General features: G+C 41.3%; 3 protein-coding genes and 1 long non-coding RNA gene across 4 annotated transcripts; 2 read left to right on the plus strand and 2 right to left on the minus strand.

The window, feature by feature from the left end:
* The first annotated feature begins 6,249 nt into the window (after window positions 1–6,249).
* LOC104415274 (L-ascorbate peroxidase 3) lies at window positions 6,250–11,010 on the plus strand. The gene is made up of 5 exons (XM_039300157.1): window positions 6,250–6,265; window positions 7,371–7,555; window positions 7,642–7,721; window positions 7,811–7,913; window positions 10,693–11,010. Exons 1-5 carry the CDS (start codon window positions 6,250–6,252, stop codon window positions 10,855–10,857), a joined length of 549 nt encoding a protein of 182 aa, XP_039156091.1. The 3' UTR covers window positions 10,858–11,010.
* On the minus strand, window positions 9,225–9,761 carry LOC120290415. Its single transcript, XR_005548398.1, has 3 exons — window positions 9,749–9,761; window positions 9,581–9,662; window positions 9,225–9,490 (listed from the first exon to the last, which is right to left on the minus strand). It is a non-coding gene; the product is annotated as an uncharacterized LOC120290415 (long non-coding RNA).
* A 1,282-nt stretch (window positions 11,011–12,292) lies between the features above and the next one.
* Window positions 12,293–16,385, minus strand: LOC104443912 (vegetative cell wall protein gp1-like). Its single transcript, XM_039300162.1, has 6 exons — window positions 15,888–16,385; window positions 14,746–14,856; window positions 14,269–14,370; window positions 13,361–13,585; window positions 12,809–12,970; window positions 12,293–12,685 (listed from the first exon to the last, which is right to left on the minus strand). Exons 1-4 carry the CDS (start codon window positions 16,383–16,385, stop codon window positions 13,403–13,405), a joined length of 894 nt encoding a protein of 297 aa, XP_039156096.1. The 3' UTR covers window positions 12,293–12,685; window positions 12,809–12,970; window positions 13,361–13,402.
* Window positions 16,386–16,880: 495 nt separating this feature from the next.
* LOC104415283 (UDP-glycosyltransferase 88B1) lies at window positions 16,881–18,814 on the plus strand. Its single transcript, XM_039308241.1, has one exon. It carries the CDS (start codon window positions 17,012–17,014, stop codon window positions 18,440–18,442), a length of 1,431 nt encoding a protein of 476 aa, XP_039164175.1. The 5' UTR covers window positions 16,881–17,011; the 3' UTR covers window positions 18,443–18,814.
* The last annotated feature ends 8,148 nt before the right edge of the window (window positions 18,815–26,962 follow it).

The raw sequence follows: 26,962 nt of genomic DNA on the forward strand, positions 1-26,962 counted from the left end.
AATTCAGCAGACTTTCGAAGGTTGCTTGATGTTCTTATGGAGATGCGAGGCCAAATTTATGCCTTGGGATGCGAAGTTCAGAATATGCAGAATGCCAGTCAAGCCTCTTCAGTTTCTTTGCACAATCACGTTCAGGCCCTTAATCTTCAAGCTCAAGCAACGGCCAAGGGTGAGAAAATAACGCAACTGAATGAGGATCTAAGAAAGCTAAAGGAGACAGTCAAGTTAATGGGAGATTTCCAGCTTGTTCGCGTTCCAAAACAATCTTAATTTTATCCCAATCTCTATTTCATCTCTACCTTTTTAATGCTGACAAAAAGGGGGAGAAGTTGGGGCAGATTTGTAGATTTGACTTTTGTTTGACTTTTATTATTGTTTGGTTGTGACTGGTTTAAACTGTGTGTTTTTGGTTTGGATTGTTTGATCGTTTAATGCTTGCAGTATCTTAAGCATTGTTGATATTCTCATGGTAAAGATAGGTGTTTTTACAGGACTAACTCATTTCCTTTGGATGCAAATTCGATACTATCTTTATCCTAATCCATTTATCCTTTATGAGATATCCTTGTTTGCTTGAGTATTGTCTTGCAGGTAAAAAATATCCAAATCTGCAGGAAAATTTAGTCACCATCAAAAAGGGGGAGATTGGTGGAGAAAACTTCCTTATTTGTTTTGAAGCTGACAAAATGTTTCCATCAGTCTAATCTGAAGACATGCAGATTCTTTCGTCAAAGTTTGAAGACCGCCAGACCGCCAGACTCAAGATTTAAAGTCTGCCATCATTGACAGTTTCTAGATCGTCAAAGAAGACTTATCCAGAATCGAGTATTTCTTTAAGGATTTGATTCAAGCAGCTAAAAAAGATCTCACGGCTGGAGATAGCATCTCAAGATCTATTATTCGTTTTGAATTTAATTCGAGTAATTTGGATCCATTGATTGGCGAAGTATACTTGGAAGGTTCTCCTTATGGAAACCTAGATCCTGATTGTATGGGCAAGCAAGATTTGTGGGCTATCATCACATTCCCTAAGTAACTCAAGATCTCCCTAATTGATTATGTCCAACGGGTAGATTGAAAGAACTCCTTTGGAATGTGCCATTAATTATGAAGGCATGGAGGAGTATATAAAGAATACGCTCTAGTTATTAGAGTGTGTGCGCGATAGAAAAATTCCAAAGTCTAAAGCTCCTTATTCTTTGTTGATTCAATTGTTGAGCATAAATTTGTACTCAAAACAAAGTTTAGATTCTTGTGAGACCTTGAGGAAGTGTAGTAGAGTCTCTACACTATGGAATCAAGGACATGATATTGTAACGACTCTTTTGATTCATAGTGAAATCCATCTGGTGGGCTGTTAGTACGGGAGAGTGGACGTAAGCTTGGATTAAGCCAAACCACTATAAACATTGTGTTCTTATTCTCTTCCCTAAACTCTTTTAATTTCTTCGTAACTCTATTTGATTGTTAGAGTGTAATTTCTTCTTCAAAGTCTACTGTTAAGCAGACTCAGGTTAAGAGTAAAGTTTTATACTATATTCTATAAAAGTTATTTGTGCACCTATTCAACTCTCCCTCTAGGTACTTGTACTAGCTATCTCACAACCTTTTATAATACATAGGGATTTTAGGTCTACTAATGTGCTTATTTTTTTTAAATTCAAAGCCAAAATTCAGGCACCTAACATGGTTGCCCACCTTCATTCTACTAGAGTTTTGGGAACCTTCTATCATACTCAAGAGTAATGCATATGGATCTCTTTTTTCTATTGGATGGAGACTATTGAAAAGTATATTGTTTGACTGTAATTGCCTATCTAGGTGGATGCTAAAGAATTTTGTGCGAAAATTTAGAAAATTTGATATAACAACTCTTACTTTTGTATTTTTTTTTTCAAAAAAGGAGACTTTACCAAAAAAAAAAAAAAAAAAAAAAAAAAACTCTTACTTTGTATTTGGGTCAATGGGTTCATAAGCATATAAAATTTGTAAGATGGACATCTCACTTGCTCCAAAAGGAAAATTTTGTTTTAAGAAATAGAAATTTTATATTGTTATCAAACAAATTTCTATTTCTGAAACAGAAATTTTGTATCGTTATCAAACAGATTTTTTTACTCAGAAACTTGTCTAGAAATAATAGAAAAATCTATTTATTTTCCAGAAATCAATTTTTGGCCAGAATGATTATCATTCGCGCCCTTAGTACTTATAAATCTAATCATCCTTAGTTCGTGTCTAAAAAAATCACAAACTTAAATGAGATTAGACATATTATTGCTACCAAAACAAATACTACGAACAAGTGCTTTCTGAAAATTAACAATAATACTGCCTCTTCCATTAAAATAACATGGATAGAAAACTTCAGTAAGTCCAAGGATACCAAAGGATTCAAAGCTATATACAAGCCTTTTGTATATAGGTGAATGTAAACATTCCATATGACAAATCTTACTCTTAATGTGTATGATTTTCAGATGTCCGTAACATGTGTCATTAATATAAATATGTGATTGCGGTTCAAAAATATATTATGTCAATCTATCATGAGCTAAATTATTTCAAAAATAAAAGAAGAAGTAATTGTTCTTGATTTCTTGCTAAAGACTTTTTATTATGAAGAACTACGAAACGTGTTCAATATATAGTTTCAAATGACCTCTTCAAAGTTCCACCATATGGATATTTGATAAATTGAGAATGCTCGATAACATTTATAATCAATTCTTTTAAAAAATAAAAGGTCGCTCTTGCTGACAACGAGTGGGAGATAAAAAAAAATACTGTTTTTTCTTAGATAAACACTAATATTAAACCGTAAAACTCGTGAGTTGATTTGGTCGTTTTGCACCACTAGTTTAGAGAAAATATTGGCTAGGTTTTACCCTCCACGTAGGCGGTGGGTAAGACCACTCAGCGATCGACACGTGGCGCCACGTAGGCGAGGACGTCAGGCGTTTAAAATTTGCGCGCGCCGCTCCTTGGCCCACCACTCTGACGCTCTCTCTCCTCTGCTCTCCTCTGCAACATGTCCACTCGTCCTCTCTCTCTTCTCTCTCTCTCTTTCCCCGTTCTCCCCGTTCTCCGTTCCGTTTTGCGAGAGAACAAAATCGCAAGGCTTCTCTCCGAATGCTCTTCCCCTCCTATGCTCTCTCTCCTCCGCCGGTTGCCCGCGACGCCTCCTCCGCTGGTTGCCTGCGACGCCGACGCCCTTTCCACCTCCGCCGACGCCAACGCCCTTTCCACCTCTGCCGACGCCTCTGCTCTCTCTCCTCTGCTGGTTGCTCGCGACGCCGACGCCGACGCTCTCTCTCCTCCGCTGGTTGCCCGCAACGCCGACGCCAACGCCCTTTCCACCTCCGCCGATGCCTCTGCTCTCCTCCGCTGGTTGCCCACGATGCCTCTGCGCGACGCCCTTTCCACCTCCGCCGACGCAGCCTCCGCCTCCGCCCCTGAACCCGAATCCGACGCCGACGCCCCTCAAGCGGGTTGCCTCCGTCGCCCCCGACTCCGACGCCGACGCCGACGCCAACGCCTCCACCCCTCCACCTCCGCCTCCGCCTCCGACGCCGTCGTCGACGCCCTTTCGCCTCCCTCTCGCGACCTCTGCTCCGCTCTCTCCCTCTTTCCTCTGCGGAGCGCCCTTGCTGGCCAACCCCGACGCCGACGAACCCCTGATCGCGTTTTGGCCTCCCTCTCCGCGAACGAAGGTCGCTCTCTCTCTCTTTCCTCCGCGAATCGCCCCCTGCTCCTGAACGCGGACGCCGCCGATGCCGACGCCGTCGCCTCCCGCCGTCACCTTCCCAAGCCCCACCGATAGGCATCCCATTGGCGACTCCCGTACGTCCGGAGGTTCGTTTTTTCTTTTTCTTTTGGATTCCACTCAGTAGAATTCATGTTAAGGTTTATAGTCGGATAAGGATGGAGCACATTTGCATTAGGATTCCACTCGGTAGAATTCAGAGGAAGATTCAGAAGGAAGCAGTAGACCTTGTTTTTATTCAATAAGCAAATCTGTTGGTTTTTGGACAAAGAACTTGCTGCTAGTGGGTTTACTAGAAAAGAGCAAGATGATATGGACAAGGTATAGTGATTCACGATGATTTGCAAATCGTTAACATTGTGTTGTCCAACTGCTTAATTTGGTGTTAGACCTAGTGGCTGACCATAATTGATTATTCTGGTTCATGCTTGGACCACTTAGGAGTTTGCCTATTTAGTCTTATTCCTTCCATGGATTTTACTCTTTGTCATTCTTGGCTTCTGTCAGCTCCTTTTCTCACGATCATCTTCATTCTCTTGCATCTGAAAGCCAAAATAATATCTCGCCAATTGCCTGCATTGTGGCTCCTGGCTTTGCATGTTTGGTCCTTGATTGGAAGTGGAAGTGGAAGTACTTTGGTAGTATTTTAATTTTTGTTTTCTGTTTTCTTGGAAACGTGTGAATGAAAATGAAAATTCTCTAACGGGATGAAAAATGGGAGTATATGCTTGTATTCCATCAAAGCTGTAAAATAGGATTTTTCTTTTTCCTTCCAAAGATCTGTGCTTTTGTTAGAATGAATAAATACTGGATACACCAAAATGTCATTTTCAGCTTTGAACTCTTTTTTCATTCATAACATGCTTTCCATTGTCGAAGATGGAGAAACTGGAACTTTTTTCTAGGTTGCTTAGTGTTGCTGGTTAACCATGTTCTATGTGAGCTCAAGAACGTGTCAAGTGGAATTCAGGGAAAATGAACCTTTTTGTTACGTTTCTCTACATCAACAAGGCTCTCAGTTAATTCTGTCATGCAGCATGGCACTTTGGATAAGAAAAACTCTAGAATGGGTTGTCGGGAGACTGTTCTATGCAAATGATGCTTATATTGCAGACTTGTACAGAAATCTGTAGATTGCATTGTGGGGTGAAATTTTGAAGGAGCTAATTGGAGCCTTCGAAAATGCGAGTTTTTTTATTTATGAGGTGAGAAAGAAGTGGGAAATGCGATATTTTTTGGTGAGAACTGTGATGGGGGGCTATTTTAGTATTCTCTCGGAGCGTTCTCGTCATGCTTCGATGAATTTCTTGGTGGTAGTTTTAGGTGAGTCAGGGAATGGCATCTGTTGCTGCTAGGGTTAGAAATGACACTTCTGATGTTTAAGTTTATAGATACATCTGCAGCAGGTATTGCTTTATCTCTTGTACGTGTGTCTGCGGCAAGTATCTTGGGCCATTTGTAGGCCATCTTGCCTTCAAATGGTGCTGTTTTTCTCAATTTTTTCTGGCTGTTGAGCATCTGCAGATATTGTAGGTCCGCCCTGTGGTTATTTTGTCACAATATAGAAGTGAATAAATAATTGCGTCGGTCAATGCAAGATGATATATTTCATTTGTTGTTGAAGCTTTTTTTATAAGGACTTCTATGAAGAATTTGCAGTGCATGCTTACAATTAATATGTCTTCAGGCTTGGGTTTGGTAAAAGGAATTGAACTTTTTTAGCGCTTTACTTTGGACATTGCTTCTTATCTACCTAGGCAGGTATGACTTAAATTCTCTCAATGGGATTTTGGCTTCTTCTTTTGTAGTTGCAAGTGGCACAAAAGCCACTTTAAGTTGTTTTAACAGGAAAAATGCTTTTGATTGATTTCTCAGCTGACATTTATGTGCATTATGATGTGATTCTTATCTCAGTGTCACAACGTGCTTCTACATTCTTTTGCAATTTCTTAAGCTCTCACCTCAAGAGTCTTCACAAGATCCCATCTACCATGTTCTGCTGCAGCATTCTAGCAAGTATGTTTGCACTCCATTTTATTGTATCATGATGCTATGTGCTCACAAGTTCTTGAAAGGCCAAGCAGTGCGTTTGCCATTATAGTTGGCTTAATTGTATCCTGTGAACTTATCAGTGGAAATTAATCTGCATTCTCTGATTTACTTTTTGTTACTTGCTAGGTTCATTTAACCAAGTTTAGATATATTTGCAATATTCATCAGGATAGAATGCATGAAGATAATTATTACTCGACACATTGTTCTTTTAAAGAAATCCCTACAGTTCTCATAAAGTTGAGGTATATGTATTTCCTATGTTCAGTTTACGAGAGCACGCTTAACATGGGTGGTTTAGTATTCTGTCTAATGCTTCCATGATTGTTGAACAAGGAAATCCTAAGACTGTTGCATATGTTTTACATGAGTCAACCTGTAGATATGTTATGTTTCTGATAGTTTCAACCATACAAGTTTAGGAACCCATCATGGATAAGGTCATAGGTTTGATGAGTAGAGTTTTTTACGAATGCGAGTTGAGATATAACTTTAGTCAGTATATTTACATTTGCTTTTCTGTTGGATACAGATGAGGTGAAGTCCAAATGTCAGAGGATTACACATGCAGATCTATACCAGGTGAAAAGACTGTGTAAAGGATTGGTTCTTCTGTCTTACATATCACGAGTTGGCTCCCCAAATAGGCGGACAAAATCATTGTTGATATAACAAGCTTAGTTTGAAAAAGACTTACTATTTTTGCCATGTAACTTTGATGTTTTCTGCCCTCCAGCATGCAACATCTTCAAAACTAATATGCATGCACGTAGTGAAGCCCTTAATTGGCATAACCCACAAATTCTCTATTTTCAGATGCTTTAGGAGCAAATCTTTATCTATCTTATTTTTAGTTCTCTGGGAATTTAGTTCTCAGTTGCTTATAGGAAATCTCGTCTGTCTAGTTCAACTGGTATTTTTCTTGGTTGTGGCCTGTTAGTTTTGAAATGTATGTCCATCTCATCTGAATATCAATTAGTAAGTTTCCAGAGGAATGATTTGAATGAGATAAGAAGCGCAGTGGAAAAAGAGGTATCGGAGCTAACTGACATTCAAATGTTGTACATCCCATCTAAATGTCAGTAAGTTTTCAGATTAAGAACTGCACAAGCAAAATGGGCACGGTGCCTATTTCGCATGAGTCGGCTGTTGTGAACTCACTACAAAGAATGACTTGAGAGAGAAGTGCTGGGATTTGAACTCTTGATCCGTCATATGAAACAGTGCTAGAATATCCAGCCTAAAAGTTTAAGCTGTGATGTGGACAGAGACAACATGTATATAAGAAAACTGAGCCATTAGGTGAGAGAGACTACGTGTATGAGACTCATTATGACCATGTTTTCAGGGGATGTTTGATTATATTAAAAACAATATTACTACTCATGCTTTCACATGATATTTTACATCTGCAACTCACTGTAGCTGATCGAAAGGAGGCTCAAAGGAAAGGAGGCCTTCAACCGCAGCTTGGTTAAGCTTATCGATTTGTGATATTCACGTTTAACAATCCACTGCCTATCCATAACTTACCATAGCTCTAAATCCATAGGAGATCTTTCATGCGTTATAATTCTCTTATTGGTGAAATACACGTACATTTTGCTTAAAGGGTATTCGAAATTTTTTCTAAACTTGTCATTGCTGGATGTAGGTCCTCCACATCTAAGGGACATCTTTTACAGGATGGGTCTCTCGGACAACGACATAGTGGCCTTATCAGGGGCTCATACACTGGTAATTTCTATTTCTGCTTGGATTTACATTCAAGGTCAGCTGGGGATGCGTAACCACACTTCTTATTTTTTTATTCTTGTGTCTAGGGAAGGGCACACCAGGAAAGATCTGGATTTGATGGTCCTTGGACTCAGGAACCCCTTAAGTTTGATAATTCCTATCTTGTGTAAGATTTCATCTTTTCACTGGATGCATTTTCTAAGTTTCGGCTGGAGCATTATAGAGCCAGATACTAATTGATCATTTTTGACACAGCGAGTTGTTGAAAGGGGAAGCAGAGGGGCTGCTGAAACTGCCAACTGACAAGGCATTGCTGGAAAATCCTGCATTTCGCCCTTATGTTGAGTTGTATGCGAAGGTAAATAAGCTTTTCGCGTGGTCTGGTGACTCCATCAAATCTATAAAATTGAATTGCAGTTACATGGTTTCCTTTTGTAAATTTGTTTTTGATGAAACTACCCCGCCCACACCACTATTTCGTTTCCTTATGCTCATGGTCTATAACCCTTTGATGCTACTGTCCTTGGTTTTGCCGAGAATGAAAAGAGATGGAAAGTGTTTTCATGGAATTTATGCTGTGTAGGCTTGTGATGCTTAAAAGTAAGCATTCAGTATGTTCCATCACTATCTTCTATGTAGAGACCAGGAAATATTCATGATGAGATCGCACATCAAATGTTGGGTAGATACATACATGTGTTGGGATGGATATATTATGTGGTTCCCTGAAACCTCTAGGCTAGAGCATCATCTTTGTGCTACTGGGAACACCTGATTTGATATTTGAATTGGTTGTTGTTCCCGCAACTCTCTCATGGTGGTTGGCACGACCTTGAAAAGAGACAAACGGACAATTTGATACCGTGCTTCTTTTCCTCGTTTTCTTTTGCTATATGCTCTTCTTTCCCTAATGTTGTCAAGCATGTTAGGGGTGTAAACGGTTCGGTTCGGTTCGGTTTTTTTGAAAAACTGAACCGAACCGAACCGTTAGAGAAAATTTCCGAACCGAACCGAATAAGTCCCGAACTGAACCGAACCGAACCAAACCATTCAGTTCGGTTCGGTTCGGTTCGGTTCGGTTTTGGTTTTCAAATTTTGGGTTTCGGTTTTCGGTTTTTTTTTTTTTTTTTTTTTTTTTTTTTTTTTTTTTTTTTTTTTTTTTTTTTCGGGACGGCTTACCTTTCTATATAAGCTCCTTGAAGCATAGATAGTCCACATGCCATTCTAACATGAACTAAATGTTAATTTTAACTACAGCAACATAGAGGCATCAACTCATGGATTGATATAACAAGTTAAGAATCATAGCTGATGCCATGAGGAAGAGAAAATGATGAAACCGGTGCTCGTATATTCTTTCTACCACCTAAGATACATGTACTAAAAGATACGGGGTCAATTGAATTTAGTTGCTTAAAATCATGTATCCCTTCCTGGTTCTCACTCTGTCTATCCATGTATTGTCCAAGTGTAAGCGGATGTGAGTATGCATGTGCTAAAAGACATTTTTGGAAGTCTTAAAGCCTCAAACTAAACTATTAGTTCCCATTGAATCTATGGAGGCATAGTCATTAACTAAAAGACCAGAGCACCCAAAACACAACTAATATAACAACATAACAGCGTTATGAATGACAAAAAGAACTGCTATGACTAATTCAGAGTTTTCTGGACTACTGAGGCCAGAAGAAAAGACATTGAAATTGCCCTTTGAATTCCTAACCATGTAATAAAAGTCAAGCAACAGCAGCAAACAAACAGTTCGTGATGTTAATGCTCACAGAATTCATTTGCAACAGAATCATAGAAGATAAAGACAGATTACCAGTTGCCTCTCATTAGCCGCAGAGATGTTAGTACTTGGGGTAGAGACCAGAGCAAGCTCCCATCCAGTGGGATTGAAGTCTTTAGATTGAGTAGCACCAGAACCAAATGCTGAAGAAGCAGCATTGTCAACCCACCAAACTTCTCTCAAGCAAGCATAACAACAAAAAAGTAGACATGAGTCATACACAAAATGCTTACCAGGTTCTGAGGGAACTATTGCCAAGGCTAAAGCATTCTTTTCCTCAATGGAAGAAGCATCAGGTGCATCAAAACCAAGTCCCTGAAAGGCCAAAGAAATAAAGATCATACGCAAATAATTTTACACTGAACAACCATCAACAGACACCATAAAGTTAATGCTCATACCAGCAAATCTCCCCTACAATGTTAACATTGTAGCTCATCACCGCTACAATGTTAAACAAGGATGAACTACACTGAACATGAAAGAGGACCTAAAAATTCCCACCAAGAAAACCAGAAAACAGCCCCTTTGCATCGGCCCGGAACTTCCATCAGAAATCCCACATACAACAACTGAATCGGCAAGTACCCAAAGTAATTCTCAACAACCTCCGTTTGTATTTTTCAACTAATAGAACCCTGCAGACTAGAGCCCGAAGTCCGTGCACTATCGAACGAAGAAAAGTAAAATTCCGAGCATGCTACTTCTCGGGCGAGTCTTCCACCACACATCAATTCACTACGCAAGCCCCCAACACCGATTCTCACTTACCCTCGAGCTCGATCGGCGGTCACCCATGATTCGCGACGAAAGACCTGGCATCTAGTCACAACTACACACCCTACAAACTATCAAATCGACAATCGAACGACTCCTCATCCGATGGAAACAGCAATCGACGCTCAAAATTTGACGTGGCACGGGAGACGGAAATGTCGGACGGAAGTGGAGATCCGGCGAAGCATAGAGAGAGAGAGAGAGAGGAGGGAGGACTTACATGGTGGGAGAATCGGAGGGGACGGTGGCGAGGGCTGCTTCCTTCTTAGTTCTTAGAAGCCGTCGCCGTTGAGAGAACTCGGACGGGAACCGATAAAACCAAGACGACACGAGAGGACTCAGAGACAGGAGTCGGGAGTCGGGAGAGAACCGATAAAAAAAATTTCGGTTTTCAGTTTGTGGTTCGGTTTTCGGTTCGGTTAACCGATAAAAACCGAACCGATAAAAAAATTTTGAATTTTGATGAAAACCGAACCGAACCGAAAAAATCAAAATTTTCGGTTCGGTTCGGTTCAGTTCGCGATTCGGTTCGGTTTTCGGTTCGGGTCTTGACACCCCTATGTGGCAGGATGAGGATGCAATTTTCAGAGATTATGCAATCTCGCATAAGAAGCTCTCTGAACTGGGGTTCACGCCAAGTTCTTCAGGCAGCAAGACAGTAGCGAATGGTGCCATATTGGCACAAGGTGCTGTTGGAGTGGCAGTGGCTGCGGCTGTGGTGATCTTGAGCTAGCGCAAGAAAATGAAGCGAATGCTGTTCTCTGATTTCCCTTTGTACCTAGCATATATTTTAGCGCTTAGTGCTGCCCGCCCCATATATCTTCATCCACAATAATGGTCAAAGCATTGCCGGTGCTTGAATGGAACAAGCCAGCAAACTCTTTGAAAGTCACAGGAAAAATCTATGCCCATTTTCAACACATCTTTTGTTGCGTGATACTACTTTTTCCAGTTGGCTAGTAGTTAAACATGCTGCTTTGAGTGAGTTTCAATATGCGTATGACGCCTGGTAATATGCATTTATGCGATGCTTGCCCAACTTCCAATCCTTCGAGCAAATTTCTCCAACCTAAGAAAAATGTTTAGCTGGATCAAGATTTCTTCCCATGTGCAAGAGATGATTATTAAGAATCTGGGACGTGTGATGCACCTTTTCCGTCATTGAACAGCGAACATTTTCACCACTTGGAATCTTTCATTGGTGGATTTGTTCTTCAACGCACGTTAGTGTTTTAACTTTGGTTGAAGAACCGCTCTAGCCCTTTTTCCATCGTTTTCGAATTCTCCTCTCAGCTTGTGGATGGCTGTATTGTTTCGTCTGCTTCAACGGGGAATCAAGTCAGAGACGTGGTTTCGACCTCTCGCGAAGAAGTATGGGACGCGCGCACCTCTTAATTGACACAATGGCTCTGGTAATTTGGACATCGCTTCTGATTTGAAAACAAATAATTCTGTCGGTGAATTAAGGAGATTAACATGAAAAAAGAATAACGAACTTTCAAATTAAAATGAAAAGCATACACTATCCGGTTCAACACATCTGGGGAAGAAGGAGCGCGCTAGGATTCCTCTGGGTTAAAAGCCAGTCTTCGAGCAAGAGGAGCCTCCTCATTGCACGCTGGGGTCCTAACTTTGGTTGAAGATCCAGTCTCGCCATTTCATCTTTCTCTCCTCTCAGCTTGTAGATGGCTGCATTGTTTCGTCTGCTTAACGGGAAATCAAGTCAGAGGCGAGGTTTCGACCTCTCGTGATGTCGTATGGGACGTGTGCGCCTCTCATTGACACAATGGCTCTGGTAATTTGGACATTGCTTCTGATTTGAAAACTAATTATTCTGCAAGTGAACTGTGGAGATTAACATGAAAAAGGGATAATGAATTGGCAAACCAAAATGAAAAGCACGCACTATCTAGTTCAACACATCTGGGAAAAAGAAGGAGCGCGCTAGTTTGGCTTTAGTCGAAGGTAATTGTTGAATGGGAATAAGAGGGGCTGCTGAAACTGCCGACTGACGAGGCATTGTCGGAAGATCCTGCATTTCGCTCTTATGTAGAGTTGTATGCCAAGGTAATATAAGGCTTTTCGCGCGGTCTGGAAATGAAATGAAAGCATGCACGCATACACATCGAGGCATGCACCTGCTTATGTACATACGCATGTATACTCAATTACCAGAATAGCACCGTACAACAAACCAGAAACTCTTTTTTTCCGTGTAACTACAGAAACAAGAAACAGTAACAGGAGATACATATCTATGCATCTATTGGCTATAATTTCAAGATGTCAAAATCAGCTCCTTTACTACAAAATGACAGCATGAAGCAAATTCAAGTGCAAGGAAATATAAACCAGATACTCACTTCTAAACGTTTCAGATTAATAATTGAAGGCAACCCCTTGCTTGCAGCGGCCAATTCCATCAGCTCCAGCTGTTCATCCTCCATAAGCTCCATGGATTCCTTGGCAATTCTGCGAGCAGTGGCCTTCTCCACTGCAGCTTTTTGTCTCTCTGCTTCTTTTTCTCGACGAAGCTCTTCTTTTTGTCTCTTTTTCTCCGCCTTCCAAACAAAAAACCAGAGAAGTTGGTAAAGAAAAGAGAAAAGAAGAGATGCTGCTTAATCAATCAAATAAAGCAAAAGAAACTAACTAGTTAAAATGCAATATCAAGCTCAAATACTTACCTTAATAGATTCTTTCTGTAAATACTTCTCCCGTCGCTCTGATTAACGCCTTTGCTCACGTAGCAATCTCTCCTCTCTCTGCTGTTCACACATCAACCTTTCTTCTTCCTTCCTTCTTTCACGATCAAATCTTTCCATCTCTTTCCTCATTTGTTCCTCAGACTGCAATAGAAAAATACAGGATATCAGTACATGCCAAAGTTTTCTCCACAAAGCTTACATATCCTTAAGAGTCAGCACAACTCTTCAAAAAGATTGAAACCTTTGGAAGATGACTACATCAACGAAATAGAAGCAAATAACAAATTAATTGCACACAATCTCCATATGACAAGTAATGACCAACATATTAGAAGGGGTTCCTCTTTCTGTACAAAATTGCATGTGTGGCTTTTGATACGGTAACTGACTATTACATAAACATCATTACAGTAACTGACTATTACACATATTCTGCAGAAAAATAGCCACCTATCTATACTTCCAATACACAAAAATCTCCTTTATCTTCCCTAGCGAAATATGCTATAATACGAAGTCTTAAACTCACACCTTCCTCCAGCCCCTACATGCTACTGAATTCTTCCAAGTGCACTACCGGGAACTTAATTGTCTTTGAATTTTGGAATTGTGAGATGACCTTCCACCTTTGTCCTTGTAAGAATTTCTAGAAGCAATGGTCTTCCCTCCTCTATAAACAGCAGCAATTGCTCGCCGTCTCTGCTTGTTCAGGCGCTTTACCAACTCAGCATCATTCGCATTCTCTTCACTTTCATCCTGCACCAGGTGGAAAAGAAACTCTCATTACTGAAGCTAACAAGAAAGAGCAATAAACAACGATAAGTGATGACTATGGAAAAACTTCTTTAAAAAACTTAAGTCACTTTTCATTTTCAATAAACTACAGATGACTCACTGATAAACACATGTGAAAAAGCACCAAACACAACAATTAGTAAACACTATACTAGTCCATTATCCCCTCGAAAAAAACAGTTGACAGCAACACAATTACTCAAGCTAAAATCGCATGTATTTATCAGCAAAAATTTTGAGAAGCAAATTTACGAATAGCTCATTTTTGTAAGTTCAAACAAGACCAAATTCTGAGAGATAAGTTCATTTCACAGATAGCTGGCATCTTTCAAAGCTTATTCATCATCGTTGTCTATGAAATTTGTCACAAGTACAGAGACTAAACACTTGAGTATAGTCAGAGGTTCTCAAACAAGGAACCCAAGCCCAAAACTATCAAAATGGGCCTGAGCATCATAGAACACAACAAAGGTAGATCGAACTTCAAGATATCTGCAAGCCAGAATGTCTTCAATGTGATTCATATTACTCAACCCTCATGCTTATGTCGATAATCAAAAGTGCTGCCACGCACTATCCAAGACTACATAGCTAGTGGGCGAAAGCCAGACCTAATGCCTAAAAATTTCACCATATATACTTACCTCATTGAAGTATCCCTCACAACAAGGTTTGCTGAGTTGTCCTTCACATCTTTGTCTATTTTCTTTGATTTCCTCCTCATTTCCTTCTACAATGTGCCCTGGCTGGTCATACAAATAGCAGGATTAGGATATAATACTGAGTGAGTCAGCACATTAGACTTTAAAATATATTTTAAGGTGGATCTCAGCTGACTGCCAGAAAATTAATACTGCATCCTCCAGTTAACCATCCAGGAAACAAACCAGGAAATTCTCATAAACGAATATATAAAACATGACTTCATCTTATCCGGTGAAAAGTCACTCAAGTGCTCCAATAGTCTTAAAAGATCTGCTCAGTTTTTGAAAATAAAGCACAGCGAACAACATAGCTTCCAGTAAAAAGAGGAAATCTCATGCCCTGATGTTATAGGTTTCACAAAGTTTCAGCAATGTTGATTTTCAGGCCTATCACAGCGAATGCTCTGATACTAGTACCTGATCCAGCAGATGCAAAGAGTCAACATCACTCATGATTGTTTCATCCCTTCCAGCACTATCTTCTTCATCATCATAACATATATCCTGGTCCTTTTCTTCTTCGACGAACTATATCAAAGGAATCCAATAAGAGAAGGTTAATATCGCATCATGGACAATGCACACTTACAATACTCAATCAATGACACGCTAGGGATGAACTTTCGATTAATGTGTCAACTAGTTGCACAAAATTCTCCAGGGCAACATGTAATTGGTTCCAGAAAATTTGTATATGCTGTTTTCATTTACATTTCAGAATGCGGCAGCTTCAAAAACACGTTTGGAAAGACACTGGAAATTATTTTACAACTTCGACAATGGAAAGCATGTTATGAATGAAAAAAGAGTTCAAAGCTGAAAATGACATTTTGGTGTATCCAGTATTTATTCATTCTAACAAAAGCACAGATCTTTGGAAGGAAAAAGAAAAATCCTATTTTACAGCTTTGATGGAATACAAGCATATACTCCCATTTTTCATCCCGTTAGAGAATTTTCATTTTCATTCACACGTTTCCAAGAAAACAGAAAACAAAAATTAAAATACTACCAAAGTACTTCCACTTCCACTTCCAATCAAGGACCAAACATGCAAAGCCAGGAGCCACAATGCAGGCAATTGGCGAGATATTGTTTTGGCTTTCAGATGCAAGAGAATGAAGATGATCGTGAGAAAAGGAGCTGACAGAAGCCAAGAATGACAAAGAGTAAAATCCATGGAAGGAATAAGACTAAATAGGCAAACTCTAAGTGGTCCAAGCATGAACCAGAATAATCAATTATGGTCAGCCACTAGGTCTAACACCAAATTAAGCAGTTGGACAACACAATGTTAACGATTTGCAAATCATCGTGAATCACTATACCTTGTCCATATCATCTTGCTCTTTTCTAGTAAACCCACTAGCAGCAAGTTCTTTGTCCAGAAAACCAACAGATTTGCTTATTGAATAAAAACAAGGTCTACTGCTTCCTTCTGAATCTTCCTCTGAATTCTACTGAGTGGAATCCTAATGCAAATGTGCTCCATCCTTATCCGACTATAAACCTTAACATGAATTCTACTGAGTGGAATCCAAAAGAAAAAGAAAACGAACCTCCGGACGTACGGGAGTCGCCAATGGGGTGCCTATCGGTGGGGCTTGGGAAGGTGACGGCAGGGAGGCGACGGCGTCGGCATCGGCGGCGTCCGCGTTCAGGAGCAGGGGGGCGATTCGCGGAGGAAAGAGAGAGAGAGAGCGACCTTCGTTCGCGGAGAGGGAGGCCAAAACGCGATCGGGGTTCATCGGCGTCGGGGTTGGCCAGCAAGGGCGCTCCGCGAGGAAAGAGGGAGAGAGCGGAGCGAGGTCGCGAGAGGGAGGCGAAAGGGCGTCGGCGAGGGCGTCGGAGGCGGAGGCAGAGGTGGAGGGGCGAAGGCGTCGGCGTCGGCGTCGGAGTCGGGGCGACGGAGGCAGGCCCGCTTGAGGCTGCGTCGGCGTCGGAGTCGGGTTCGGGGCGGAGGCGGAGGCTGCGTCGGCGTCGGCATCGGAGTTGGGGGCGACGGAGGCATCGGCGGAGGGCGTCGGCGGAGGTGGAAAGGGCATCGGCGTCGGCATCGTGGGCAACCAGCGGAGGAGAGCAGAGGCATCAGCGGAGGTGGAAAGGGCGTCGGCGTCGGCGTTGCGGGCAACCAGCGGAGGAGAGAGAGCGTCGGCGTCGGCGTCGTGGGCAACCAGCGAGAGGAGAGAGCAGAGGGCGTCGGCGGAGGTGGAAAGGGCGTCGGCGTCGCAGGCAACCAGCGGAGGAGAGAGCAGCAGAGGAGGAAGAGCATTCGGAGAGAAGCCCTGCGATTTTGTTCTCTCGCAAACGGAACGGAGAACGGGAGAACGGGGAAAGAGAGAGAGAGAGAGAGAGAGGACGAGTGGACATGTTGCAGAGGAGAGCAGAGGAGAGAGAGCGTCGAGTGGTGGGCCAAGGAGCGGCGCGCGCAAATTTTAAACGCCTGACATCCTCGCCTACGTGGCGGCACGTGTCGATCGCTGAGTGGTCTTACCCACCGCCTACGTGGAGGGTAAAACCCAACCAATATTTTCTCACTAGCTCATGCATAAAATGATGACTGCCCACATTAGCCAACTTGCCCGCAAAAAGCAACCCAACCACTCTAGTGTCTTCCATCTCTGCCACTACCTCCTCTGCCGCCCAATCTCCGCCGTCGCATCCGTTACTCTCGACCGACCGAATGGACGGCTCCATCCTCCTCTACCCTTCACTTGGAAGAGGCCACCTCACCTCCATGGTGGAGCTCGGGAAGCACATCCTCGACCACCACCCTTCCTTCTCCGTCACCGTCCTCCTCCTCTCCACCCCACCTCCGGACACCCACCTCATCGACGCTGTCTCCGCCACCCACCCGTCCATGACCTTCCACCACCTCCCCGCCATCTCCCTCCCCAACTCCGACCACCTCTCCTCGTCTCCCGCCAACTACATCCCCTCCACCTTCGAAATCGTCCGCCTCCACAACCCAACGCTCCACGAGAACCTCGTCTCTCTCTCCAAGTCTTCTGCCGTCAAGGCCTTCGTCATCGACTTCTACTGCAATGCCGCCTTCGGCGTCTCCGCCTCCCTCAACATCCCCACCTACTACTACTTCACCTCCGGCGCGAGCGGGTTGGCCTCGTTCCTCTACATTCCTGCTCTCCACGTGAAGTACCCCGAGAGCTTCAAAGACCTCAACGTGCCCATTCAGATCCCTGGCTTCCCTCCAGTCTCGCCCCGAGACATGCCCATGGCCATCAGCAATCGGAAACTCCAGGTCTATAGCTATTTCTTGGAGACGGCGGTTCAAATGGCTAAATCAACCGGTCTCATCGTGAACACGTTCGACGCGTTCGAAGCCAGCACTATCAAGGCTCTAAGGGATGGCCTCTGCGTGCCGGACGGAGCCACTCCTCCGATATACTGTGTCAGGCCACTGGTGGCTGTCGGCGGGGGAACCAAAGGTGGCGACGAGAGGCAAGAGTGCTTGGTTTGGCTCGACTCGCAGCCGAGCCGGAGCGTGCTGTTTCTGAGCTTTGGGAGCATGGGTGTGTTCTCGACCAGGCAGCTGAAGGAAATGGCGGTCGGGTTGGAGAGGAGCGAAGTGCGGTTCTTGTGGGTGGTGCGGGTCCCGCCGCCTCACGACGAGGCTCGGCGCATGTTAGCCGAGCTCGAGCCGCGCGTCGATTCGTTCCTGCCCGAAGGGTTTGTGGACAGGACAAGAGGGAGGGGGATGATAGTGGAGTCGTGGGCCCCGCAGGTAGAGGTGCTGAGCCACGGCTCCGTGGGCGGGTTCGTGACGCACTGTGGGTGGAACTCCGTGCTTGAGGCGGTGTGCCATGGCGTGCCCATGCTGGCCTGGCCGCTCTACGCCGAGCAGAGGCTGAACAGGGCCTATTTGGTGGAGGAGATGAAGCTGGTTCTGTCCGTGACCATGTCGGAGGAAGACGATGGGCTTGTCTCGGCGGATGAGCTGGAGGAGCGAGTAAATGAGCTGATGCGATCCGAGAAAGGGAGAGCAATAAGGGATCGAGTCCTAGCCATGCGAGACGCCGCGACTGCCGCACTGAGCGAGGGCGGTTCGTCCCTATCAGCCCTAGCTGAGTTGATCGGGTCGATGAAAGCCGGGTAGAGCGAAGTGGATTCTCCCGACCTCGTCACGAGCTCCGTGGGAGTTGGCGGTGATGTGCGCCGCGCTAGCACAGTTACGATCTCCACCTGAAGTGCTGTTTTCTTGTTGTTTTTCTGCGGGGTTTTGATGTGAAGAAGTCTTTCATAGTAAAGGATCAAATTCGAGGAAAAGAAGTTTGTGTCCGTGGGGTTTGTCTCCCATTCGTGGAGTAAATAACACCACTAGATATTTTAAGATGTAGTGATAGGTCTCCCATTCGTGGTTACGACCAGGTCCATTGTATTTGCACCCGATTGGCTAGATCCAATCGATAATGATATTATAAAGGGAATGGCCTTAGTGTATGAATTGGCGAGATATGTCCTTTCTTTATGAGCTAGGAATATTATAGGCCCTTTAAGAAGGAGAATTATTTCATGTGGTTAGATACAGTAAATATAAATTTTTTGGTGTGTGATTAGCTTCTCCTAAAAAGCATTACGGACTGTTTTTTCGCCGTAGAGGATTGGTGCTGAAAATTAAATATGAGAACACACTCAGCGCTAAGTGCTTAAATGTTTCAATTTGATTCCCTTGCAATTCCTATTAATCGCAGAAAAACGTCTCTCATTCCTATTAATCACAGAAAAACGTCTCTCTCTCTCTCTCTCTCCTTGCATTTGTAAGCGAAATAGCTTAGCTAGAAAAGTGGTCCCCGATCATATATTATTTACACCCGAAAATGAGTTTGAATCATTGCATTTGTGGATTTATTAGTTTCCGTTAAATCAAATTAATATGAAGAAAAACCATAAACTGATAAATCTATAACAAAACAGAGGATAAAATCCAAAATTGGTACTTCTATAAATTGTTATGTGCCATCCAACTTGACAATTTGATGATAAAATGTATAGAAAATGAATACAAGGTACATATGTCATAAGTGCACCAATTTAAGGTTTTTTGTTGTAAAAAATTAGTTAAAAAAAATTGTCACAGATATATTAATTTAGAGTTCTTCGTGATATTAAACCCCAATAAATATAGTAAAATATTAATATAACCCGTCATGATCCAGTATATGCTAGTAAGTTATATGATCAATGATTAAAATTCATATATATTTGGAATTTGAAAGATTCAAGATTTTGTGTAAATTCACATTCAATTATTAGACACTACATGCATAATTGGTAAAACTTAGTGTTTAAATCAGAAAAATCACCCCCAACACTCTTAATACGTGGGAATAACAAATAAAATAAATAGTTACTAAAAACTCTCTTTGGGCCAGGTTGTTTTGCATGGTAGAAATTTCTCAAATATATAGGCACAATTTCTACTTATGCATGACAAACCACTAAATGACTTATATGCAACTGTAAAAAATTTGGTACTTTAACCACATGAGTTCCATTATAAACTTGCAGAGATTTCGGGCTTGGGATGAAGATACCTTCGACAATGAACCGTGTATTACTTTCCCAAAATTTCTATAGCCTTTTGAGAGACCGATTCATCATTCTAAAAACATTGTTGTTAGAAAAAACTCTTTTATTGTTTTGAAGCTGATAAAACCTTTCCAAAAGTCTAAACTAAAGACTTGCAGACTTAAGTGTTACAGTTTAAAGAACTCTAGATGCTACTGTCAAAGTCTGAAGATGTGGCACCCCGAAACACCTAAGGTCGCCACAGGTACCTGTTGCTATACCTAATGAATGCTAATCACATCTCTTAATAGAAGTATGGCAGCTCATAGGCATATTATTATTATTACTATTTATATATATCGGTCCCAGCGCAACTTATTAGCGGAAGCATAATTGAAATATCATCATCTCTCCCTCCATCTATCATGATACAATGCACACCACTAAGCGCCATAGGAAAAGATAAAGCCGAGCCACTTTTATTTATTTTCATGATGGTTTTTTTTCGGGTCGGTAATGACAAAATAAGGGCCAAGACTTTTGACTACACTCAGCCACAACCTCAAAAAGAGACAACTCGACCCTCTATGTCGATCATGCAAAATCCTCCATCTACTAGTGTCGGCTGTTGTCCAAAAAGTTGCAGCTCCTACTTCCCGCGCGCGTGCAGTCACACCCACCCCGGTGCGTCAGGCGGTGACTGCGGCAACATCCCCCGCATCACTCCGTCTCGACGAACGTGAACAGATATGAACTCTTGAATGACAGGACCCTCAACCAAGCCCACGTCATACATCACTAATGCGTGAACTCGAATGAACGTCAAACCAGGGATGGTGGGACAGTCAATCTCCACACACTCGACCTCTACATCCAAAGGAAGGCCGTAAAAGACGCCCCGCGTGACAGCATGGAGTGGCATCTTTCTAATCTGAAATGTTGGTCCCCGAATGGGTGAGTACAACCACTCAGCAGGTAAAGGACCTAGTAAACCACTCAATGCATCACACAATACAATCATAACAATCATAGCATAAGACATGTCATTCAAGCATCCATGCATAATTTACCTTGGAGCCATGCATATGTCATCATACCACATGTACACACATCCTCATGTAATCATCACCATCATATCATACATATACCATCATGCCATAGGTGCACATACATCCATGCACTTACCATCATCATGTCACACATGCCATCATGCCATAGGTGCACATACATCCATGCACTTACCATCATCATGTCACATATACCATCATACCATAGGTGCACATACATCCATGCACTCATCATCATGCATCCATGCATACATATTGCCATACCATGCATGATTCAATTTCAATTTCCAAATTTTATCTTTTCATTTTGAACCGCCACATTTCTCTTTTTCCCGGGACCAGTATTTGCATCCCACATTTATCGCTCGCGCCCCACCTAGCATCACAAGGAACCTCCGGCACAAACCTCCGGGCATCCGGCATACACCTGCCGGGCATCTCATACCCCAACTGGCATCACGAGGTATCCCCCGGCACAACCTCCAGGCTTCCAGCTCCCCACGCTCCGGGCATCTCGAAACTCCCGAGGACCCTCTGGCATTCAGCCATTTAAGGCCACCGGGCATCCGGCATTTACACTTCCTAGCCAGGCATCCCGACACTCCCGAGGCATCGTCGGCTCACACCTCCGACGGCCTTCTCACTTATCTTAGTTCACATTTTCAATTATAGCTCAATCTCAACATGGCATATGATGTGATGGCAAACAATATCATTTTCATCATTTGATTCTTATATGCATTTTCAATCATCATCATACATGCAGCAAGATACAACCACTTATGACAATACAATCCATGGGGTCCATACAACTTAGAATAATCCATACATCATGACTTTTTGAAATTTACCAAATTCCAGCTTACACAATTTCGGAAAACATATAAACTAAATATCCATATGATCTTCAAAAATCATACAATCAGAGCATGTAATAGACAAGACATAAAGGTAGCAATTTCATGAAGAACACATGCCCAAAAGGGCTTCACACAAGAAGATATAGCTCACACAATACAGCATGCAAAATTTGGATAAAATCAGATTGCGCAGTTCTTGAAATATTTCGATTAAAATACCAAAATGACCTACAAAAATTATGAAATTTTACCAGGTTATATTCAAGACCCTAAGGTAGATATTTTATAAAGACATCTAGGTCAGATTCGCTCTAGATAATTAACTATAGACGGTCGAAGCTCCTGTTCCTAGTACCGAACAGTCCAGTTTAGCTGTCTCCGAAAAATCGAGGTTTCTCCTACTTATCTTTCTTTATTTCCTCTGAAATTTTGATATGTTTTGCCTCAATAGGTCCCCTACAACTTTCATTAATGGATCTAGGTAATATTCTCAACGGATAGTCACCTTATGGTTCACGAAGTCGCTGGAGTCTAGTACAATACTTCCAGATCTACCGTCTTCAAAGGAAAAATCGTTTCACTAGGCTAAACTTGTTCGTTTTGCTTCAAATTTTAGTATGTTAGTATTTAGGATGTTCTCTACAACTTTCGTGAAGAAGTCGAAGTTAAATTCTCAGTAACAAGTGACATGCAGCACACAAAACCACCAAGAGGTCGACAAAACAGTTTCAGATCTGGCGTTTTCGTAGAGGAAGGGTTTCACCTCTTAAAAATCAGCCATTTTGTCTCAAATTTTAGTATGTTATACTTTGAGATGTTGTCTACAACTTTCCTGAAGAAGTCGAAGCCAAAATCCGACTCAAAACGCACATGCGAGCCTCTACAACGTTCGGGGTCAGGCGGCACACTCGAAAACAGAATACATTTTCAAGAACAACACACTCAAGTTTTGGTTTCTCACACCCTAAACGTCCGAGATTCACCATCACTCAAACACACAAGCAAGACACAACATGCAAGAGCAGAATATAGATCCCAACTTGCCTTTAAATCGAGCAAACAACGGCACACGGACGGCGACGGACGAGCAGACGGACGGACGAGCGGACCTCCCCTTCGCGCGGCTTCTCCCTTTCTCTCTCGGTTCCTCACTCTCTCGCAACCCTCTCTCTCTCTCACTTGGCTTGGGCAACAGCCCCCTAAACCGGCCACTCTCTCCCTTTTATTCCCCCTTAATCACAATCATTAGTCATCATGAGATGCCTCCCACAATGGCCAATGGATGGAGTCTCCTTTTTGCCACTTGGCAAGACCCATGCATAATGGGCTTGGAAGTGGGCCGGCCACTCCCCCTCTCCTTGGTCGATGGCAGCCCTCTTCATGGGCTTCATGGGCCGGCCTTTTGGCCCATCAAAGGTCCACACTCTTGGGCCTAAGGCCCAAGCCTAATTAAATCAAATTTCAACCCCTTTTTAAATACTAATTAAATCTTTATTGAACCAAAGTACTATAGTGTATAAATTAAATAATTATACACTTGAAATCACAAATCCATAGATTCTAACCCACAATACAAATGGCCAAAGATAGATCATCCTTTTCCAAAATTTATCCATTAAATTTGGCCTTAGTCCTTAATACAAGACATTAATTTGAGCACCCCTAATGACCGGTAAGGAATTCTAGGATGCCACAGAAGACCGCTAGACTTTAATCTCAAAGTCTGATCTCACTGATAATTTCTAAACCGAAGAGTAAAGACTTCTCCAGATGCAGGTTTATCTTCAAGGATTCGATTCGTATGGTTTGTGGAAGATCTTATGGCTAGATATAGCATCTTATGATCAATTATTCTTATTGGAATCAATTTGAATAATCAGACATTTTGAAAAGCGAAGTATACTTGGAAGGTTTTACTTATGGAAACCAAGATTCTGATTGTATAGGCGAGCATGATTGATGGGCTTTTATCACATTCCTAAAATGACTCAAAATCTTCTTGATTGAATTTGTCCAACGGATAGATTGGAAGAACTATTTTGGAAAGTGCCAACAATTGAGGCATGGAGGAGTATATAAGGAAGACTCTCAAGTTGTTCGAGTGTGTGCGTGAAAGAAAAATTTCAAAGTTTGAAGCTTCCTAGTTCTCTGCTATTTCAATTGTCGAGCTTAACTTGTACTCAAAAAAGAGAGCAAACATTTGTGAGACTTTGGAAGGGTGTAGTGGAGGTTCTACACTGTGAAGTCAAGGACGTGAGATTGTAAAAACTCTTTTAATTCATAGTGAAATCCAGCCAGTAGGCTGTCAATACGGGAGAGTGAACGTAGGCTTGAATTAAGCCAAACTACTACAAACATTGTGTTTCTATTCTCTTCCCTTAACTCCTTACTTTAATATGTAGCTTTATATAACTGTTTATAGTTGATTACAACTTTAGTCTATTATCTTCTAAAGGCAATTTACTTTCATCAAGTATTGCAAAATTTTATTTAACACCTATTTATCCTCTCTAGGTGTTCTTATTAGCCATTTTAATTGGTATCAGAGCCTGTGGGCTCATTTTATTGAAGTGTTTTTACTTCTGAGTTAAAAGATCTATGGCTAGTATTTTGGCTTCAGGTTTGGTTGAAGGCCAAAGCAACACCAGACCTCCTTACTTTGATGAAAATGAATACAATGTGTGAAAAAACAAGATGAAGGCTTTCCTGAGATCGAAAAATCCCCTGGAATGGGACGTAGTAGAAAAATGGATCATTCCCAAAGCTACATCCATCTCAAAAAGAGAAAAAGAAATTGTAGATGCTAGCAGAATGGCACAAGAAGAAATAGCCAAGAGATAAGCTATTGATACTAAAGCCATCTGCTCTTTATATTTTGCTTTATCTCTTACTAAGTATAACAGAATTTCATCTTGTGAAACAGCCAAAGAAGTCTGGGATAGGTTGCACGTTACCTATGAAGGAATTAATCGAGTTAAAGAAATAAAAATCAATATACTACCTGGACAGTATGAAGCCTTCAAGATGAAGCCAGGAGAATCTATCACTAACATGTTTAGTCGTTTCATAGAAATTGTAAACGATCTAGCATATCCAGGACAGCTAATCTCAAAACCAATGAAAGATAACAAATTGCTGCGTGGACTCTCCAAAAACTGGAATCACGTGGGGACTTCAATAAGAGAAACCCAAAGGATCATGTCGCTTTCTGTAGATGAACTAGTTGGCACACTTCAATCATATGAAGTGGAGAAAATCAATGAGGAAGAAGATCCTAAGGGTAAGAAGTCAATTACTTTAAAATCTAATGATGATTCTGATGATACAGATTCAGAAGATAATATGGATGATGAAAAACTAGCACTCATGATAAGGAAATTTAGGAAGTTGAATAGAAAGGGAAGAAGATTCAACGGGAAGAAGCAAAGCACTCAAAGATTTCAGAACAAATCAACTAAGGATGATGAAGTCAACAAAGATGCGATATGTTTTGAATGCAAAAAAAAAAGGGGCACATCAGACCCAACTGTCACCTTTTAAAAAAGAAGAAGGGAAAAACTAAGAAATACAAAAAGGCTCTTAAAGCAGAGACATGGGGTGATACTAAATGTGAAGAAAGTGATGGAGAATATGCCAATATATGTCTAATGGCAAACTCAGAATTAGACTTAGACTCTGAAACAGATTCAGACCCATACTCAGACAACGAAATCGAAGTTAGTAATTTAAAAATTCCTAATAAAGTTTCAAAGTACATAGATGAACTTTGTCTCAGTCTCAAAAACTCTCTTAAAAGGATTTCCGAGCTAAAGAGGGAGAATTCTAAACTTAAGCAACAAGAAACTTTTTGGAAAGAAAAGTTTGAAAATCTATACAAAAATTTTGTCAATTTGAAAGAAAATGCAGATTCTCTTTTGAAGGAAAATACTTTTGAAAGAGGACATTTCAAATATTATAAAAAAGGCTTTCAATAGGATCTGAGAAGTTGGAAAAGATTCTTTCAATACAAAGATCTTATTTCAATAAATCTGGTTTATGAATGACTCCAAAAACCATTCCTCTAATTGATTTTCCAAAAGTAAATGAAAGAATCAAATACAGACCTACAAAAACATTCTACAGAAATCAGTTTCAAAGAGTTTTTGTAAAACCTATTGGTCGAAGTGCTCTCAAATGTTCAAAGTGTAATAGCTCAGAACATTTTGAGAAAGAATATCCCAAGGTTTGGAGACATGTTAAGAAAGATTGGGCAAAAACTGTATTTAGTACTAATTCCCCTAGACCTAAAAAGATATGGGTACCAAAGAAAACTTGAGTTCTTTTTATAATTGCAGGTCACTATTAAGAAAAGATCATGTGGTATTTGGACTGTGGTTGTTCTAGACACATGATTGGAGATTCAAGTTGTTTCATTAAGCTTGTGCAAATAAATGGTGGAAAAGTCTCTTTTGGTGGAAATAGTAAAGGAAAAATTGTTGAATGTGGAGCTGTGAAAATTGAAAATCTCACAATCAACAATGTTTCATTGGTGGAAGGATTAAATTACAATCTACTCAGCATAAGTCCACTATGCGACACTAGATTCAAAATCAATTTCCAAGAGGGAATTTGTTCAAGAACTAGTAAAGATTTTTTTTAATCTTTTATTGGACGAAGACATGAAAATAATTATCTTATGGATATAAAATTAGAAAGTTCTCAGTGTCTAATATCCATTCAAGATGAAGCAAATATTTGGCATCAAAAGCTTGGCCATGTTAATATGAAGCAGATTGCCAAGATCTCCTCTAGGAAACTTGTTCGTGGACTTCCCAATCTAACTTATCAAAAGCCTGATCTACGCACGCCATGTGTTTTGGGAAAACATGTTAGAAGTTATTTTAAACCTATAAATCAAGTTTCTACTAATCGAGTTTTGCAACTTTTGCATATGGATCTCTTTGAACCAACCAGAACTCAAAGTATTGGTAGAAAAAGATACTACCTAGTAATCGTAAATGATTATTCTCATTTTACTTGGGTTTACTTTCTGACAAGTAAGTCTGAAACATTTTCTCACTTTTCAAAGTTTGCCAAGAAAGTTCAGATTGAATAAAGATATGTTATTTCAAGAATACGAACAAACCATGGAAGTGAGTTTAAAAACCAAAACTTTGCTAAATTTTGTGATAAATCTGGTTT

Source organism: Eucalyptus grandis, chromosome 1 (assembly GCF_016545825.1).
Source record: "Eucalyptus grandis isolate ANBG69807.140 chromosome 1, ASM1654582v1, whole genome shotgun sequence".
NCBI classification, from domain to species: Eukaryota; Viridiplantae; Streptophyta; class Magnoliopsida; order Myrtales; family Myrtaceae; genus Eucalyptus; species Eucalyptus grandis.

What these genes read in the sequence shown, in the direction of transcription:
- LOC104415274 (XM_039300157.1), top strand. An exon ending in TATCAGGGGCTCATACACTG is followed by an intron (nt 7,556 to 7,641) that starts GTAATTTCTATT and finishes TCTTGTGTCTAG; the next exon opens with GGAAGGGCACACCAGGAAAG. An exon ending in TTTGATAATTCCTATCTTGT is followed by an intron (nt 7,722 to 7,810) that starts GTAAGATTTCAT and finishes TTTTTGACACAG; the next exon opens with CGAGTTGTTGAAAGGGGAAG.
- LOC104415283 (XM_039308241.1), top strand. Translation starts at nt 17,012, where the DNA reads ATGGACGGCTCCATCCTCCTCTACCCTTCACTTGGAAGAGGCCACCTC.
- LOC104443912 (XM_039300162.1), bottom strand. Translation starts at nt 16,385, where the DNA reads ATGCCGACGCCGATGCCCTTTCCACCTCCGCCGACGCCCTCCGCCGAT. An exon ending in CTTTGCATCTGCTGGATCAG is followed by an intron (nt 14,371 to 14,745) that starts GTACTAGTATCA and finishes TTGTATGACCAG; the next exon opens with CCAGGGCACATTGTAGAAGG. An exon ending in GTGAGGGATACTTCAATGAG is followed by an intron (nt 13,586 to 14,268) that starts GTAAGTATATAT and finishes CACCTGGTGCAG; the next exon opens with GATGAAAGTGAAGAGAATGC.